Raw genomic sequence first — 18,695 nt, forward strand, 5'->3', positions numbered from 1 at the left:
TGGGCTGCAGGGCGTGGGGTGGGGTCTCTAGGGGGCGCTCTCCCCGGCAGGTCGTGCTGGCCCCAGCATGGCACTAGGGGGCGCTGGGCTGCAGGGCGTGGGGTGGGGTCTCTAGGGGGCGCTCTCCCCGGCAGGTCGTGCTGGCCCAGCATGGCAGGGGGCGCTGGCTGCAGGGCGTGGGGTGGGGTCTCTAGGGGCGCTCTCCCCGGCAGGGCGTGCTGGCCCCAGCATGGCGCTAGGGGCGCTGGGCTGCAGGCGTGGGGTGGGGTCTCTAGGGGGCGCTCTCCCCGGCAGGTCGTGTTGGTCCCCAGCATGGCACTAGGGAGCGCTGGGCTGCAGGGCGTGGGGTGGGGTCTCTAGGGGGCGCTCTCCCCGGCAGGCCGTGTTGGCCCCAGCATGGCACTAGGGGGAGCTGGGCTGCAGGGCGTGGGTGGGTCTCTAGGGGCGCTCTCCCCGGCAGGCCGTGTTGGCCCCAGCATGGCTAGGGGGCGCTGGGCTGCAGGGCGTGGGGTGGGGTCTCTAGGGGGGCGCTCTCCCCGGCAGGCCGTGCTGGCCCCAGCATGGCACTAGGGGGCGCTGGGCTGCAGGGCGTGGGGTGGGGTCTCTAGGGGGCGCTCTCCCCGGCAGGCCGTGCTGGCCCCAGCATGGCACTAGGGGGCGCTGGGCTGCAGGGCGTGGGGTGGGGTCTCTAGGGGGCGCTCTCCCCGGCAGGCCGTGCTGGCCCCAGCATGGCACTAGGGGGAGCTGGGCTGCAGGGCGTGGGGTGGGGTCTCTAGGGGGCGCTCTCCCCGGCAGGCCGTGCTGGCCCCAGCATGGCACTAGGGGGCGCTGGGCTGCAGGGCGTGGGGTGGGGTCTCTAGGGGGCGCTCTCCCCGGCAGGCCGTGCTGGCCCCAGCATGGCGCTAGGGGGCGCTGGGCTGCAGGGCGTGGGGTGGGGTCTCTAGGGGGCGCTCTCCCCGGCAGGCCGGGCTGGTCCCAGCATGGCACTAGGGGGCGCTGGGCTGCAGGGCGTGGGGTGGGGTCTCTAGGGCGCTCCCCCGGCAGGCCGTGTTGGTCCCAGATGGCACTAGGGGCGCTGGGCTGCAGGGCGTGGGTGGGGTCTCTAGGGGTGCTCTCCCCGGCAGGCCGTGCTGGCCCAGCATGGCACTAGGGGGAGCTGGGCTGCAGGGCAGTGGGCGTGGGGTCTCTAGGGGGCGCTCTCCCCGGCAGGTCGTGCTGGCCCCAGCGTGGCACTAGGGGGCGCGGGGCTGCAGGGCGTGGGGTGGGGTCTCTAGGGGGCGCTGGGCTCCGAGGGGAGCCCTTCGTGGGCTGAGCAGTCAAACCAGGCTGTGATGGTTCCGGGCTGTAAAAGCTCGGGGGAAGGGGGGGTGTTACGGGGGGGGGGCATTACCTGCGTAAAGCATCCGCCTCCCTGGCTCCCCTAGGCCGGGGCGTTTGGACGCAGGAGGCTCCTGCACTAAGCTGCCCGCTCCAGCCCAGAGGTGGCTGTTTGTCAGAGGTGGGCGAGTTGCAGCGGGATGTCGCCCCCGCCCCCCGGCAGCTGTGTGCCGTCAGGGTAAAGGGGGCTGGGCTCCAGGGGGCAGCTGGAAGAAGCTGCACAGTGGGGATCCTGAGAGCCATTGACCCCAACTGCCTATGATGGAAACCACTTCCAGCCAGGGGGTGCGGCAGCCCCCCCACCCCAGCAGCTACCTGTGGGGCAGCTTCTCTGGGAGTCACTGGGCCTGCGGAGACAGGGGCCAGGAGCTCCCGTGTGGGGCCTGAATGGGGCAGCAGCACAGTCAGCTCCTGGGCCCGGGGGAGTCACTAACCGGGGGGCGACTGTGGGCCAAATCCGGACCGCCGGACGCTTTGGAACAGGCTGCAACATCCTACTTCCCGCTGATCATGCCGCTTGTTTGTGTCGGGTTTTCTCCGGAGTCTGGCCCTTGACAATACCCTGACCAAGCAATGTGGGCCTTGAGACAAACTAATTGACTACCCCCGGCTTAGGCTGTGCAGCCCCCCATCAGCCTGCCTGCTTCCTCCCCGAGACGGCACAAGGGACTGGGACGGGAGGGGGTCCAGGGGGCAGTAACCGGGGGGGCTCTGGAGACCCCGCGGCGCATGGCCGGAAGGCTGGAGCTGGCACGAAGCCGGAGCGGGGTTTGCACTGGGGGGGTCTCCCCAGCGCCATGCGGCTCCACTTAGCGAGGATGCAGCCCGGAGCCCCTGGGGCCGCGATTGGATTTTCTTGGCCGTGCCGAGCTGATCGATCCAGCCGTAATTAAAGTCGCTCCAAACTCTGACTCAGATTCAACCTTGTGGGGAAGGAACCGTGGGAGAGTCTCTGTGAAACACCCTCTGCTTCCCAGCCACGCAGCCTGGGGCCTGCAGCTCTCTGCGCCGGGCGTGTGGGGCAGCCCAGGGCCTTGGTGGGTGCCACCTGTGCCGAGGGGGCTCTGTGCCCACGGGAAGGGGGCTGGGCGGGGAGGGGATCTCCAGGCCGGGTGAGTTGCTCTGGGTGCTTGCAGCAGGCCCGCAACACGTACAGCATCACACACCCCCACAGATCATCACACACACAGAGCCTCTCTCTCACACACACAGTATCTTTCTCTCTCTCTCACACACACACACACACACACAGTATCTTTCTCTCTCACACACATACACACACACACACACTATCTCTCTCTCTCACACACACACACACACACACTATCTCTCTCTCTCTCACACACACACACACAGAGCCACATGCCCACACGTTTGGGGGTGGGAAGACAATGCAGCAGAAGCTCTCCCTGGGCTGGTCTCTGTCGGGGCCCCCTTGGCCCAGGGCGGGGCTTCCCGGTGGGTTTGGGGTCTGACCCCCCGGGTCTGCTTCTGCTTCCTCCCGGCCAGGCTGGGCTCTGCCCCTGGGCTGGGCTTGGGCCTGGGAAGTGGGGGTCTCCCCGGGTGCAGGATGCCCCTCGAGGCGCCAGGCGGGGCAGCACAGGGTGCTACCCCGAGGCTCTCCAGAGAGGCCTGGTTTGTCTGCAGCTTGGGGGGCCAGACCCAGACCCCACCGCGCAGCCTGGGCAGAGAGCGGGGAAGGAGCCAGCCCTGCTCCCATCCCCTGGCAGGATCCCGCCGGCGCCCGGCCTCGCCCACGGCTGCTGGGCCAGGCTTTCGGGGGTGGCCAGGGAAGGGACACACATAGGGTGCCTTGGGGGTGTTGCAGGGCTGGCGTCTCTGGGGGAGACCCCCTCCCCGGCGGTCTCCCCTTCCCAGCCCCAACCAGTCTCCCCTTTCCCAGAGTCTGGGGGTTCTAGGGGTGTCTGCAGGGGTCGGGGGGATCCATGGGGGTGGGGACCGCCCCATCTCAGCTCTCACTGGGCAGGCGGAGGCAGGGGCATGGGGAGGTGGCCATTGAGGCGGGGAGAGGACCCCACCGGAGCTGTGGGATCTGGCTGCCCCATCCCACCCCGACCCCTGCAGGCTCGGCAGTGGGGGCTCTGTGGGGGGAAGGGAAGGGCTGGGGGTCCGGCAGTGGGGGCTCTGTGGGGCGAGGGTCCGTGCCTGGCACAGGGAGGGGTTCGCTATTTCCAGGGGTCTCCCCAGCCCCGGCGCTGCAGGGCAGGCCCAGGGAGCGGCAGGGCCAGGTGCCGGGGCCAGCCCCCGGGGGCGGCGAGTCCCCGTCTGCTCACGCAGCGCAGCCGCTTAGCATGCGCCGGGGGCCGGCGGGCTCCGGAGACGCCGCTCCTCATGGGCCGGCACGCGCCGTCTCCGTGCCGCAGCCAGCAGGGCACTCAGCCCCAAGGACGCCGTCCCCTCCAGCCAGCACCCAAGGGCGTCAGTGCCAGGCACTCGCCCCCCACAGCGCCATGCCACAGTGCCCCCCACTGGGCGCGGCCGGCTGGAGTCACGGGGCCCCTTCCCGGCCAGTGACCCCACCCCACTCCCCGCAGCGCCCCCCGCTGGGCGCGGCCGGCCGGAGTCGCGGGGAGCCCCCTCTCCGGCCAGTGACCCCACCCCACTCCCCGCAGCGCCCCCAGCTGGGCGCGGCCGGCTGGAGTCGCCGGGAGCCCCCTCCCAGGCCAGTGACCCCACCCCACTCCCCGCAGCGCCCCCCGCTGGGCGCGGCCGGCTGGAAGTCACGCCAGGGAGCCCCCTCCCCGAGCCAGTGACCCCCCACACTCCCTGCAGCGCCCCCCCGCTGGGCGGCGGGCCGGCTGCATGTCGCCGGGAGCCCCCCCACCCCACTCCCCGCAGCGCCCCCCGCTGGGCGCGGCCGGCTGGAGTCGCCGGGAGCCCCCTCCCCAGGCCAGTGACCCCACCCCACTCCCCGCAGCGCCCCCCGCTGGGCGCGGCCGGCTGGAGTCGCCGGGAGCCCCCTCCCCGGCCAGTGACCCCACCCCACTCCCCGCAGCGCCCCCCGCTGGGCGCGGCCAGCTGGAGTCGCCGGGAGCCCCCTCCCCGGCCAGTGACCCCCCCACACTCCCTGCAGCGCCCCCCGCTGGGCGCGGCCGGCTGGAGTCGCCGGGAGCCCCCTCCCAGGCCAGTGACCCCACCCCACTCCCCACAGCGCCCCCCGCTGGGTGCGGCCGGCTGGAGTCGCCGGGAGCCCCCTCCCCGGCCAGTGACCCCACCCCACTCCCCGCAGCGCCCCCCGCTGGGCGCGGCCGGGACAGCAGAGCGCGCCAAGCGACCACGTCTCCCACCACGTTGCAGGGCACAGGGATCTGTTGGCTCAGTTCAACTCTTCATGGGCCGGAGGCTGGAGGCCTCCACCTCTGAGCCTTAGCACGTCTGTCTCTGCCGTGGGCCCCGCAGGGAGTCCCCTCGCTCTGGGCCCCCAGGGCCTCCACCCCCCCAAGGGGATGATGCCCCCTGGCACCCCCCACCCTCACCCTGGTCTCTAGCCCGGAGCGACTCTCAGCCGGCGTAACACAGGAGGGTTTATTGAGCGTCTGAACCCAGAACAGGAAACTCTCTGGCCTCAGGCCTGGCCTCCCCCAGCCCAGCACATCCCAGTCTCCCCTGTACCCAGGGGGGCTCTGCCTGCCCCCTCCCTCCAGCCCAGAGCCCCCCTGCTTCCCAGCTGGGCCTCTGAGATCCCCAGCCCCAAGCCCCCCCCCCCCCCCCACACACACACACCATCCATTGTCTTCTCTCCAGGTAAACAGGGTCGTAAACAGGGTCACCTGGGCCCCCTCTCCCTGCTTCTGTGCTCTGGCCCCTCTGGCTGGACCCCGCTGGTCAGGTCTCCGGGGTCCCCCCTTCTCAGCCCATTGTCCTCCCGCTGGCCAGACCCGGCTGGGCCTCCTGAGCTGGGCCTCCCGGTCCCCAATCGCTGGGGTCTCCGTTCTCCAGGCCATTGGCCGGGGTCCCAAGTTCCCTTGCCGGTCCTGTGTCCCAACAAACTCCCTCTCCATCCCCCGTTAAACCCGTGACACCCAGGGAAACTGAGTCCCACCCCCTCTGCATGCAACCCATGGGAAAACCAAGAAAATCCCCCATAGGAAACAAGGAAAAACAAGAAACTCCCGCACGTCGTCACAGCTCCATGGCAGGGCCAGGCCTGAGACGGGGCCCAGGGTCTGGGCAGGGAACCCGGCGAGATCCAGGCCAGAACCCTCCCCCGGTGCCCAGAACCTGCAGGGGGGAGGGGGCTCCTGCTGCTGGCACCCAGGGGCACTGCAAGCCCAGGCCCAGCACGTGTCAGCACCGGCCGGGCAACTGGGTGTCACGGAGTGTGGGGGAGTCAGAGCCCTGCACCCCCCACTTCCTGCAATTCCCGGGGACTCTCAGCCAGCCAGGAACACAGAAGGTTTATTAGACGACAGGAACACGGTTTAAAACAGAGGTTTTAGGTAGGTACAGAGAACAGGACCCCTCAGTCCAGTCTATCTTGGAGGATGGGGAGCCCAGACCCCAGTTCTAGGCCTCCCCCTGTCTCCCCAGCCAGCTCTAAACTCAAACTCTCCAGCCCCTCGTCTGCCCTTTGTCCTTTTCCCGGGCCAGGAGGCCACCTGGTCTCTTTGTTCTCCAACCCCTTCAGTCGGCCCCTTTGCAGAGGAGGGGCCCAGCCCATCAGTGGGCAGGGGACAGAGTGTCAGCCATTCTCTGTCATCACACCGGCCCTCTAGGGCTCTGCCACAATCACACCCCCTGATCCCCCCACCTGGATACTTAAGAAATGCCTAGGGGAAACTGAGGCACCCCTACAGTATTCAGAGGAAACATTAAGAACACTCCCACTTCGTCACACTGGGAAACAACACAAGTGGGGCCATATCACTTCTGCTCCCTCAACATCCCCCCAGCTGGGCAGTGCCCTCAGGCTGACAGCCAGGGGCCCCCATGTGACCCCCCACTCCCATCCCACCAGCTTGACAGCCAGGCGCCCTCATGTGACCCCCCACTCCCATCCCCCCAAGCTGGGCAGCACCACCTACCTGACAGCCAGGGACTCCCCGTGACCTCCCCACTCCCACCCCCAAGCCTGACAGCCAGGGCCCCCCCTCTGATTCCCGTCCCGCCTCTCTGCCTCAGTTTCCCCCTGTGTTCAGCAGGCATGAGGATCCTGGCTCCCCCCCCCACTTTGTGCAGTGCTGGAGCAGAGTGTGGGCCCAGCCCCCAGCAGGGCATGGACAGGGTAGCGGTGCCACCATCCCTCCCCGCCATGCTGGGGCCCGACAGGCAGAGCTGCCCAGGGAAGGGGAGTGTCCAGCCCCCCCACCACTCAGCAGCTCCTGTGGTGCTGGGAAAGGAGCTGGCCAGGCCGAGTGCTCGTCCAGGGGGAGCTGAGGGTTCCCGGATGCGTAGGAAGCTGCAGGGCTGCCCCCCAGAGTCTGGCTCCCCAGGGGGCTGGGCGCCCCTCGGTCTGCAGGGGCAGCTCCAGCTCGGGGCACTGGGGCAGGGCTGGCACAGTGCCTTGGGGGATGGAACTGGGGGCCGTGCGGTGACTCACAACCCGGCTAATGGATTCCCACAGGCCCCCAGCAGCTAATGTGCCCCCCTCCCACTTCGTTGCAACTCGTGGGGCAGAGCAATGAGACCCCAGGCCTGGCTCTGCTCCCTGGTCTTTCGCCCCGGCTCTCTGGCCCCTCCTCCCCAGCCAGAGCGTGAGGGGGCCACGCCACGCACCCCAATCCTGCCCTATGGCTGCAGTACAAGCCTGTGGCCCCCAGGCCACGGTTACGGGTGCACGTCCCCGGGGCCTCTGGATGCAAAGGAGGCAGATCCCCCAGTCCTCATTCCAAAGGTGGGGCCTGGGAGCATAGTGCAGGGGACTGGGCGCTGCGGGGGGGGATTGGGAATTGTGGGGAGCACTGGGCACTGCGGGGGGGACTGGGAGCTGCAGGGGGGACTGGGAGCTGCAGGGGGGACTGGGAGCTGTGGGGGGCACTGGGCGCTGCGGGGGGGACTGGGCACTGCGGGGGGACTGGGAGCTGTGGGGGGGACTGGGAGCTGTGGGGGGCACTGGGAGCTGCGGGGGGCACTGGGCGCTGCAGGGGGGCGGTTTCCCATGGAGCCCTGACAGCTGTGGGGAGGGAGGGGGAACACACAGACCCTGTGCAGAGGAGCTGGATCGAGGGTGCTCCCAGCCATGAGACATGGGGGTGCAGGGCTAGGACGGTGCAGCAGGACGCCTGGGTTCTGAGGCTGGGGGGCCTTGGGGCCCCCACAATGGCTCTAATTTCTGGGCCTCCCCCATCCCCCAAATCACAGGTTTCTTTAAAAACCAGGGGCCGATCCCGCCTCGTGCCTCAGTTTCCCTACCGGTGAAATGGGAGCTCAGTCCCAGCCCCTCCCGGTGGGGGCCACAGAATGAGCCGCACGTGCTGCCCCTGCCCCCCCGGATGCCCCCCGGGGCGTTTGGCCTCCCAGCTCACGGGGCGGGGCTGGCGGTGCCAGGGCGGTGCCCGCTGGGGCGGATCCCGGGGGCCCCCAAAACCGGCTCCCCAGGGACCCACAGCTGAGCCGGACAATGGAGGTCGGGGGGGGGTATTTTCACACCCCCCCCCGGAGGGATGTGGGCGGGGCTGTCTCTGAAGCTCCGCCCCGGCCCCTCCCTAAATACAGACGGGGGCGGGGCTGTCTCCAGGCCGCCCGCCGCTGACCCGGCCCGGTGCGCGCAGGTGGGTCCGGTCCGGCCCGGGCGCGGCACCCTGGGGACCCCCCGCTCCATGGCGCGGGAGCGCGGCGGGCCCCTCCTGGCCCAGCTGGCCCGGCTCGCCCGGCTCCTGGAGCAGAGCTGCGGCGTGGAGGAAGGTGGGTGCGCGGGGTCCCGGCTCGGCCCCCCGGACCCAGCCTCGGGGCTGAGCCGCCTGGGGGGAGCCCGGCGCCAGGGGGATGGGCAGGAGCTCGCTGAGAGCCCCCCCGGACACCCCCCCAGCTCCCTGAGAGCACCCCCCCCCCCGACACTGGCCGCCCGCCCCGCCCCCCAGCTCCCTGAGAGCACCCCCCCCCCCGACACTGGCCGCCCCCCCCGACACCCCCCAGCTCCCTGAGAGCACCCCCCCCCCCCGACACTGGCCGCGCCCGCCCCGCCCCCCAGCTCCCTGAGAGCACCCCCCCCCCCGACACTGGCCGCCCGCCCCGCCCCCCAGCTCCCTGAGAGCACCCCCCCCCCCGACACTGGCCGCCCGCCCCGCCCCCCAGCTCCCTGAGAGCACCCCCCCCCCCGACACTGGCCGCCCCGCCCCGCCCCCCCAGCTCCCTGAGAGCACCCCCCCCCCCCGACACTGGCCGCCCGCCCCGCCCCCCAGCTCCCTGCGCGCACCCCCCCCCCCCCCGACACTGGCCGCCCGCCCCGCCCCCCAGCTCCCTGAGAGCACCCCCCCCCCCCGACACTGGCCGCCCGCCCCGCCCCCCCAGCTCCCTGAGAGCACCCCCCCCCCCCCGACACTGGCCGCCCGCCCCGCCCCCAGCTCCCTGAGAGCACCCCCCCCCCCGACACTGGCCGCCCGCCCCGCCCCCAGCTCCCTGAGAGCACCCCCCCCCCCCGACACTGGCCGCCCCCCCCCGCCCCCAGCTCCCTGAGAGCACCCCCCCCCGGACACTCCCCCCAGCTCCCTGAGAGCACCCCCCCCCCCCCCGACAATGGCCGCCCGCCCGCCCCCCAGCTCCCTGAGAGCACCCCCCCCCGGACACTCCCCCCAGCTCCCTGAGAGCACCCCCCCCCCCCCCCGACAATGGCCGCCCCAGCTCGCTGAGAGCTCCCCCGGACACCCCCCCAGCTCGCTGAGAGCCCGTGTCCCGTCCCCCCCAGACTGCGGCCGCGTCGCCCGCGGCTTCGAGGCCTGTCGGCAGAGATGCTGCCGGCTGGGGCTGGATCTGCGCCGGGCCCGCGAGCAGCTGCTGGCGGCGGAGAGCGAGTGCTCGGCGCTGCGGGTGAAGCTCAAACACGCCCGCAACCAGGTGGAGGTGGAGATGGGGAAGCGGCAGCGGGCCGAGGCCGAGCTGGAGAAGCAGGTGCGGAGGGGGGGAGGCTCTGGCTGGGGGGGGCTATGGCGGGGGCAGGGGGCTCTGGAGAGGCCTGGGGTTCTCAGCTTTGCTCCCCTAGGGCTGGGGTCTGCGGGAGGGCCCTGGCCTGAGGGCCTGTGGGGGGAGCTGAGGCCGGCTGGGTGCTGAGGGGGGTGGCTGGGGACAGGGGTCCCGGTGGGGCTGTTCTCCCCCCTCCCCCAACAGGTTGCTTCTGCCCCCCAGGAACGGAAGCTGCAGTTGATCTTTGACTTCCTGATGCAGGAATCCCCCCGCGCCGCCCTGAGCGAGGGGCAGCGCTCGGCCCTGGTCCTGCTCGAGGGGCCGCAGCTGGGCACCGCCCTGGCGCCAGGGCGCAGGTGAGCGGGGGCGGCACCGGGAGGGTGCTGGGGGGCGGCACCGGGAGGGTGCTGGGGGGCGGCACCGGGAGGGTGCTGGGGGGCGGCACCGGGAGGGTGCTGGGGGTGTGCGGCCCCCTGGCCAGGCGCTGAGGCTAGAGAGACCCGGTGGGAAACGGGGTGAGAACGGCTGATGGGCGAGTAGCACCCGGGGGCCCCAGCGGATTCTCCGTCACTGGCCACGTGTGACCTGCTCTGGGGGCCCCGGGCGACGTTCTCCGGCCTGGGCCGGGCACGAGCCCGGCTGGTGATCGCAGCAGCCCTTGGAATCTGGGAATCACCCTGGGACCGATTCTGAGCCCTGCCGGTGCCCCTCGCTCCCGACCCGCAGCCCCCTCCTGTCCTTGGCCCACCCCCAGCCCTGCCGGTGCCCCTCGTTACCGACCCGCGGCCCCCTGCCGGGTGGTGGGTTTCATTTCTGCTCCCATCGGTGCATGGGCTGCTCGTTGACTTATCTACGGTGCCGTGACTCCCTCAAGCCCCCTGTCACGGAGTGTGGGGGAGTCCAGGCCCTGCACCCCTCTTCCTGGGATTCACTGAGACTCTCAGCCAGCCAGTAAAGCGGAAGGTTTATTGGACAACAGGAACACAGTCCAAAACAGAGCTTGTGGGGACACCCAGGACCCCTCAGTGAAGTCCTTCTGGGGGAGCAGGGAGCTTAGACCCCAGCCCTGGGGTTCCCTGTGTTCCTCCACCCAGCCCCAAACTGAAACTAAACCCACCGAGCAGGTTCCCTGCTGCAGCCTCCGTCCACATTCCTGGGCAGAGGTGTTACCTCCCCCACCCCCTCCTGGCTCAGGTGACAGGCTCTCAGGTCTCCCCTCCCCAGGGCACAGTCCCAGGTCAACGCTCCCCCCTCCCTGCTGCCTCACATCGTCACACCCCCGTCTTGAGTCGCAGGTTGGGGCGGCTGAGCCAGGCATGCTGCCCTGTTGGGGGGCGCTGCTGGGGGGAGCTGCCCTGGCAGGAACCGGCGCCCCCTGCTGCCAGCCATGCTGACCCGCTCTCTGTTGCAGGCTGTCCGCAGTGGACGAGTCGTGCACCTCGCTCACGTCCCATTCCGACATCAGCTACGACCGCACTGAGGACGACGTGGTGAGGACCCTCCCCAGGCAGCCGGGCCCCGCTCCGGGCAGACGAGCCCCGGGGGTGCCCCGGGCAGCGCTGCAGGGCCTGACTCCGGCTGTCCCGGCTCGTTAATAGCCTGGGGGGAGGGGGCCTGGGCGCAGGCCCTTCAAGTGTAACCAGCCCAGCGGGGTGCCTGCCCCCCAGTACTGGGTCTCCCAGCAGGTCCCTGCGGAGCTGGTGATGGCTTGGGCATGGAGCTGCCAGCGTGGCTCCGTGCTGGGTCATTACCCACGGACCTAGGGCTCTGAGCCCCACTGCGCCCTCCTGGGGTGCCCACCCCACTTCTGCCCGGGCGCCATCTCATTCTCACTCCTTTCAGGACCTGGACCTGACGGTGGTGAAACCCCTGAAGCAGAAGTCCCGGGAGCGCCCGGTAGGTGCGAAATGCCTGGAGCTGCCCCAGGCTGGGGGGTGCTCAGGGCCCTGGCGTGGGAGAGGGGGCAGGTGGCTCCTGGCTTCAGTCAGGTTCTCAACGGATGGGAGCAAAATTCTCCCAGAATGAGCCCATCATGGACCCGCAGGATCGGCGTTCTGAGGGGGGCAGTCAGGGGGTGGGAAGTGGGAGGGGGCAGATAGGGGGCAGGGCCAGGCGGTTTGGGGAGGCACAGCCTTCCCGACCCGACCCTCCATACCGTTTCGCAACCCCGATGTGGCCCTCGGGCCAAAAAGTTTGCCCACCCCCGGCCTAGTGCAAGGGGCTCGTGGGCATCCGGACTCCTGGGTTCCATCCCCAGCTCTGCCCCAGTGGCATGTGGCCACGGTTCTGTGTCTGTGCTTGTCTCCCCCCTTCTCCCCATGCAGGGTGGCCCCAGCACCCAGGGGCCCTGGGAGACAGGGGGAGACAAGCGGCCAGGGCTCCTGGGAGTTGAGCAGTGGTGTCGCCCTCCCAACCCCAACCCCAGGGCTCCACGTCTGGGGCAGGAAAGGCCAACGCCCGCCCCCCCCACCCGGCAGGGCAGGGCTGTGCCAGGCAGGACTTAGCCACAAGTGAGGGGCTTCTGGTGCAGAGCAAAGCCCGGCCCTGGGCTCTGCCGGTGCCCCTCAGTCCCGACCCGCAGCCCCCTGGCAGCCCGGCCCTGGCCTTTGCGGACTGTCCCTCGTGCAGTGTTTCGTGACCTGGCCGCTGCTCTGTCTGGAGCCGGGATGGTGCCCGGTGGAGGGGGGGCTGGGGGGGCCGCGCTGCGGGTGCCCTGCCCGGGCTGCTCTCACCTGCCTGTCTGCTCTGTCCCCAGCGCTCGTCTCTGGCCCCCCTGATCGGCCCCGTGGTCGCAGCAAAGCGCACGCGCCCCCCCGTGCTGCCAGCCGCCGGCGTGAGTGTGGGGCTGGGGGGGCTGTGGGAGCCCCTTGGAGACGGGTCAGGGTGAGCGGCCCCTTCCCCGGGGTCCAGGCATGCTTCGGGGGCTCCCGTGGGCAGCTGGCCAGGGCCGGGGTGACCCTGGTGGGGCAGCCCCTGGCTGACTGGCCCAGGAGGGAAAGTGAGGGGTGGGGGCGCGGGCACGGGCCCTGCTCCCCAAAGGCTCCACCTGCCTTTCCCCGGGCCCCCAAATCCCCGCTCGCTTGGCGCCCCGCTCTGCTGCTTGCCCTGCAGGGCCCCGGTGCAGGCTGGGGGGCGGGGGCAGGGCCCGGCGGGCAGGATGGGGGGCAGGGGCAGGGCCCGGCGGGCAGCTCAGCTCCAGTCTCCACCTCTCCCCCCCCACAGGCGAGTGAGCCCCTGGTGACGCTCTCGGCGGGGCCCGTCGCTGAAGACCAAGGCCCAGACCGGAGCCGGCTGCCCGTGGCCGCGGTGCCCGTGCTGGGCCGACGCTCGCGCCAGGGCCGACGCCTCTCCACGCTCACAGGTCGCCCCGTCTGCCACCCACCCGCCGGTGCCAGAACCGCCCCCGGGCCCTGCCGCGGGCTGTGGGGTGGCGGGGGGGCAGTGTGCGCCGGGCTGCCCCGAGCCGCGGGGGGCTGGCGCTGGCCCAGCTCCTGGGGAGGCCCCGGCCGTGCCCTGCCCCGGGGAGGCTGCGTCGGCAGCTGGGGCCCTGCTGGGCCAGTGCCCGCCCCCCCGAGCGGGAGGGTCTGGGCTTCGCTGTGGGAAGGGGGGGCGCTGCCAGGGGCTGGCTTGGGCAGCGGGAGGGTGCCTGTGCTGGGACCCCCCCCACACACTGATTCTCCTCCCCCCTCCGCCCCCCCAGAGCTGACCACGGTGTGGGGGAGCAGTGAGGACTCGGACAGCCACCCGGAGAGTGGGGCAGGGCTGGAGCCCAGGGGGCTGGACCCCTTCCCCTCCCCCCCACAGGGGCCGCCGCCACCCCAGCACCTCTTCACTTCCAAAACGGTGGGGAGCAGCGCGGGCCCCACGGACAGCCCCTCCCACATACAGGGGCGCCCTGCAGCCGGGGTCCCGGCTCCCCTTCCCCCACCACCTCCCACGTCCGCTCCCGGGGCTGGGTGGGGCAGGTCCCGGGGGGCTCTGGGCGAGCAGGTTTGGGGAGGGGGGAGCGGGTCACCGGGTGAGATTGGCTCTGCAGCGGGTCCGGGGGGCCCTGGGTGGGCTCTGGTCCCTGGGGCAGGGTGGGCGGTGGGGGCAGTGCGTTCTGGGGGGGGTCTGTCCGGCCGCGCCGTGACTCCCCCTCTCGGCAGGTGATCCGGCCCGAGCCCTGCGCCGGCTGCGGTGCCCGCGCCCGCTTCGGGCGGGTGGTGCTGCGGTGCCGGCGATGCCTCCTGCTGGCCCACCCCGAGTGCCGCGGGCGCTGCCCCCCCCTCTGCACCCCGGGGCCCCGGCCCCGGCCCCAGCAGGTGAGTACCTGGGGGAGCACCCGGGGCGGGCAAGGGGTCCGCGGCCCGGCCCCTCCCTCACCCTGGCCCCTCCTGCAGGGCGTCCTGGCCGACTTCGCGCCCCCCACGGCCCCCCTGGTGCCTGCCCTGGTGGTTCACTGCGTGAGCGAGGTGGAGCGCAGAGGCCTGACGGAGGTAGGAGGGGGGGAGCTCGGGGCGGAGGGGGGGGCCGGTCCCTGCTGTGGGGACTGACCCCCCCCCCCCGCACCCCCCAGGCAGGGCTGTACCGGGTGCCCGGCGCGGAGCCGCTGGTGCGGGAATGGAGGCAGAAGCTGCTGCGGGCCAAGGGGGCGCTGCCCTCGCTGGGCCGCGTGGGCGACGTGCACGTGGTGTGTGGGGTGCTCAAGGACTTCCTGAGGGGCCTCCAGGAGCCGCTGGTCACCTTCCGCCTGCACCCCGTCTTCCTGCGGGCCGCCGGTGAGCGGGGCGGGGCCGGGCGGTGCGTGCAAGGTGGGGCGGGGCCTGTGGGTTGGTGTGGGGCTGGAGTGGTATGTGCATGGGGGAGGGGGGGACTGGGGCGAGCGGTGTGTTCAGGTGGGCTGGGGCAGGGCCTGTGGGTTGGTGGGGGGGGGGGGGGACGACTGGGCCATGGCTTGTGGGTTGGGGCGGGGCTGGGGCTGGGAGGAGTGTGCAAGGTGGGGCAGGAGGCGGGGCCTGTGGGTTTCGGGTGGGCCCCCCCACAGGCCAAGGGAGGTGCTGGACTTTCTTGGGGGGCCAGGGTCAGCTTGCTCCTGGTTGGGAACCTTTCCCAAGGCCCCCCCGACCCACAGCCCATGTGTGGGGTATCCGCGGTGCCATCTTTCCGAACCCCCTGGCTCTGCCCCCCAGTGCTGGGCTGTGCTGGTGCAGTGGGGCAGCATTGGGCTGGGGGGTGGCCGAGGGCCCATGTCCCCTCTCCCCCCATGACCATGGCTCCTGGCTCTGCCCCCAGAGATCCCGGACGAGGCCGCCTGCCAGGCAGCCCTGTGCCACGTGGTGAGCAAGCTGCCCCCCGCCAACCGGGACACGCTGGCCTTCCTAATGCTGCACCTGCTGAGGTGAGGGCAGGCGGGGCCGGGGACTCCTGTGGGGGGGACTCCTGGGGGGGGGGGGGCCTTGGGAAAGGCTCCCCCAGCCCGTGGATCGGCGCGGTTTCCCATTCAGCCCTGTGACGTGTGAGTGCCCCCCCCCCCCCACCCGGTGCAGTGTCTCGCGGATCAGGGGCTGTGCCCCGGGATTCACCAGGCTCCGTCCCCCTCGCTGGTGCCCCGAGGGCAGGAGGGGCCTGCCTGCCGTGGGGCTGCCATGGGGCAGCAGTTCCGCTGAGCGGGTGTCACAGCTGATCCCCTGGGTGGGGTCCCGTGCGGCTCGCTCGGTGTCCCTCTGTTCCCAGGGCCTGGCTCCTGGCAGGGCCCCCCGTGGGGCCGTCCCTCCGGCCCAGGGTCAGCGCGGCTCGGTGCCCCAGATGGACCCTCTGGCCTGGGAACGCACGTGGGTCTGTCCCCATCTCTCTGCCAGCTGCCCCGGTGCCTCTCCGGGCCTGGGGTCGCCTGGTTTCCCTCTGGGGGAGAGTCGGTGTCGTTCTGCCCAGACCCGTCTGTCCCGGGTGTGTGCACCCCGGTCACGCCGAGATTGGGGGGTTCCTGGGAGGGTCCAGCAGCTTGAGCCTTGTTCGCTTTGCCTGGGGGGGGCAAACTGCCCTGCCCGCGGAGCCGGGCTGCTGCCCCTGGGGCCCCGGGCGGGAGCAATGGGCCGTGCTTGCGTTGGGGTTGGCTGCTGACCCGCTTGTGCTTTGTGGGGGGGCGAAGGGGGCGTTTGCTGCCCTGGCTGAGGTGGCCGGAGCTGGGGGTGTCAGGGAGCCGGGGCACCCGGCCGGCGCCATGGGGGAGGGTCTGTGGAGGTTCGGGGGTTGGGGCGGCCCCGGGCAGGGTGCTCGGCAGAGTTTCGTTGGGGGTTGTCGATCGGGAGCCCGGGGCGGGGTCCTGGCAGGACGCCCTGTCACGGCAGCCCGGACGCCTGGCTTCCCCGCAGGGTCGCTCGGAGCCCCGAGTGCAGGATGGACACGCTGAACCTGGCCCGGGTCTTCGGGCCCACGCTGGTGGGGCACGGCACGAGCAGCCCCACGCCCCTGGCCATCCTGCAGGACACGCCCCAGCAGTGCGAGGTAGGAGCCCCCGTGGTGCAGGCGCCGGGGGGGGGGGCTGCTGTCTGCTCCAGCCTCGCCCCACTGCACCCCCCTCCGTTCTCCCCTGCCGCCAGGGATCCAGCTCCTCTGTCGGGGGGCCCGTGGCTGGCCCCAAGGGGGCGCGTCTCAGCGGCTCCCCCCTGCCCCCCCAGGTGATGGTTCGTCTCCTGTCGCTGCCGCCCGAGTTCTGGAGGCCCTTCGTGGGGACGGAGCTGGAGAACCTGGTGCCCGTGGCCACGAGCGACCCCCTGGCGCTGGACAGACGGGGTGAGCGTGGGGGCTCCCCGCCGGGGGCAGAGGCCGCGCAGCCCCGGAAAGCAGCTGGAGCAGGCAGAGAAGGGGGCTCTGGGGGCCCCCACAGAGTTGGTGGGGGGAGCTCTCCCCCCTGGGGGGGTCACCCTGCGCCCCATCCCCAGGCCTGGTGCCCCCAATGGTGCCCCGGTGATGGGGGTCGGAGGAGCAGACACCCCCCTCCCCCCCATGACCGGGGGCAGAGCTGCACTCACCCATGGAGCAGGGCAGTGGCGGCTTGGCGCCAGCCGCCCTTGGAGATGGGGCGGGGGGGCTGGGCTGCTGCAGGGAGTGACCCCCCCCGGCCCCCCCACTTCCCCTCGGCGCAGCCCCCAGCCCTGAGCCGTGACTGCCTCAGTGGGGCAGCCGGAGCCCAGCCCCAGGGCGGTGCTGTCGGGGGGCAGAGGGTTGAACGGACTCGGGGGGGGTAGGGCAGGCTGCAGACATCCCCCTCCCCCGGCTCACAGTGTGCCCCCCCCCCCCCCCACAGAGCGGCTCTTCCGCCCCCTCTCGTCTCCCGAGATGAACTCGACTCAGCTGAGCCCGACTGGCGGCTGCTTCCCCGACCCGCTGCGGAGCTGCATGGGCACCGCGCCCGCCCCCCTGTGAGTGCCCTGGGGGGTGGGGGGGGCACTGTGCCCCTGTGAGTGCCCTGGCGGGGGTGGGGAGGGGGGGCGGCGCCGCTGCGGCCACGCCCCCCTGTGAGTGCCCTGGGGGGTGGGGGGGCACTGTGCCCACACCCCCCTGTGAGTGCCCCGGGGGGCGCCGCTGCGGCTGCGCCCCCCTGTGAGTGCCCCAGGGGGGGCGGGGGGGTTGTGGCTGTGTGGGGCTGGGGGGGAGTTGTCACTCTGTCTCTGGGGAAGCTGCCCCTGCCCTAACCTCTCTTCTGCCCCCAGGCCGGCGTCGGGCCCCAGGAAGACGGGCCGGTTCTTCCCCTCCCTGCTGTAGGCCCTGGCCGGGGATGGCTCCAAGGGCGAAGGGCCGGGCAGCCTGGGCTGGGGGCGGGGAAAGTGTCGGCCCTGGGGGGCAGGCACCAGCGCTCGCTGCACGGGGGTGTGGAGGGAACATGCACAGGGGCTGTGGGTCCCTGCCCCACGGCAGGGGCTGCTGGACTGAGCTGGGGGCCTGGCTCCCCCACCGCTCCCTGTCTGAGCGTCCCCGGGATGGGCGAGGGGCACAGGAACCTGGGGGCTAATTTCTATTAAATGCTTGTGCAGAGCCAGGCCTGTCGGGGCACGTGTGTGTGGGGGGGGGGGCACGTGTGCCTATTCTACCCTGCCTGGGGGGGAGGGGGACATAGGGTCTCCCAGCAGCAACCCCATGGCCTGGCTTCAGGGGAAACATGCACCTGGCTTCCCTGGGCCCCTCCTGGGGGGCAGGGAGGGGGCCCCTCAGTCCCCTGGGGCTGCAGGGGGGACACGAGCTGGGGCAGATTCTGGGTCACTGCAAGGCATCCGGCCCCAGGGCTCAGCTGGTGGGTCGCTACGGGAGGGGTAGGAATTTCCCCCTCAGGTCTGGGGCGGGGTGACTGGGGGATTCTCAGTGAGGTGGGGTCTTTACAGCAGGGCTGGGGGCTCTCAGTCGCTCAGCCAGAGTGGGGTGGGGGAGCGTGGGGGGCCAGTGCTGGGGCAGGGGTCCGACTGGAGGTAGGGGGAGGCTCTGGCAATAGTCAGGCAGCTGCAGTACGGCCCGCTCCCTGCAGGGGGCTCTGCCTGCATCTCACCCCAGCGCTGGGCTGGGGTGGCCAAGCCCCTGCCCCCTCCCCCATTTACCCTTCTGTGGGCTCAGGGGGTAACCTGGTTAATTTGGCCCCCCCGTCCTGTTCCTTGGGCTCCGGGTGTCCCCGGGTAATATCCAGAAGCTCGATTCATTATCAATCCCCCGGGGCTCCCCGATCCTGCGTTCCCGGGGGCTGGCTGCTGCGTGGCCGGGCCGTGGGCTCTAGCAGCTCGGGGCCGGGGCTTGGAGGCGAGTTCGCGTCGGGGCTCCCAGGGCTCCCTCCTCCCTGCCGCTCTCCTGCACCGAGCCGGTTACACCGGGAACCCCGGGTCCTGCTTGGCTGGGCCGGAACCGGGCCCTTTCCCAGAGTCTTACCGGGCAATCGGAACCGAGTGGGCTCCAGACTTGGGCGGGGGGTGGGGGCGCAGGGGGGCTCAGGGCTCTGGGCTGGGGGTGCAGGCTCTGGGGTGGAGCTGGAGATGAGGGGTTTGGGGTACAGGAGGGGGCTCGGGGCAGGGGGTTGGGGTGCAGGGGACGTGAGGGCTCTGGTGTGGAACTGGAGATGAGGGATTGGGGTACAGGAGGGGGCTCAGGGCAGGGGGTTGGGGTGCAGGGGGGTGAGGGCTCTGGTGTGGAGCTGGAGATGAGGGGTTTGGGGTACAGGAGGGGGTGCAGGGCAGGGGCAGGGCTCAGGGCTGTCAGTGGCACAGCGGGGCGAAAGC

At 71.7% G+C, this 18,695-nt stretch overlaps 1 protein-coding gene across 1 annotated transcript; it reads left to right on the top strand.

Moving 5' to 3' along the window:
- The first annotated feature begins 8,141 nt into the window (after window positions 1–8,141).
- Window positions 8,142–17,478, top strand: LOC119567414 (rac GTPase-activating protein 1). Its single transcript, XM_037912991.2, is given in 18 exon segments — window positions 8,142–8,177; window positions 8,180–8,241; window positions 9,242–9,317; window positions 9,319–9,444; window positions 9,679–9,812; window positions 10,868–10,946; window positions 11,299–11,352; window positions 12,212–12,289; window positions 12,679–12,817; window positions 13,157–13,299; window positions 13,605–13,760; window positions 13,839–13,934; window positions 14,015–14,216; window positions 14,731–14,836; window positions 15,810–15,942; window positions 16,116–16,230; window positions 16,745–16,859; window positions 17,151–17,478. Coding segments are annotated over 18 exon segments (1,887 nt in total). The 5' UTR covers window positions 8,142–8,156; the 3' UTR covers window positions 17,203–17,478.
- Window positions 17,479–18,695: the final 1,217 nt, after the last annotated feature.

Source organism: Chelonia mydas, chromosome 11 (genome assembly GCF_015237465.2).
Source record: "Chelonia mydas isolate rCheMyd1 chromosome 11, rCheMyd1.pri.v2, whole genome shotgun sequence".
Lineage (NCBI taxonomy): Eukaryota > Metazoa > Chordata > Testudines > Cheloniidae > Chelonia > Chelonia mydas.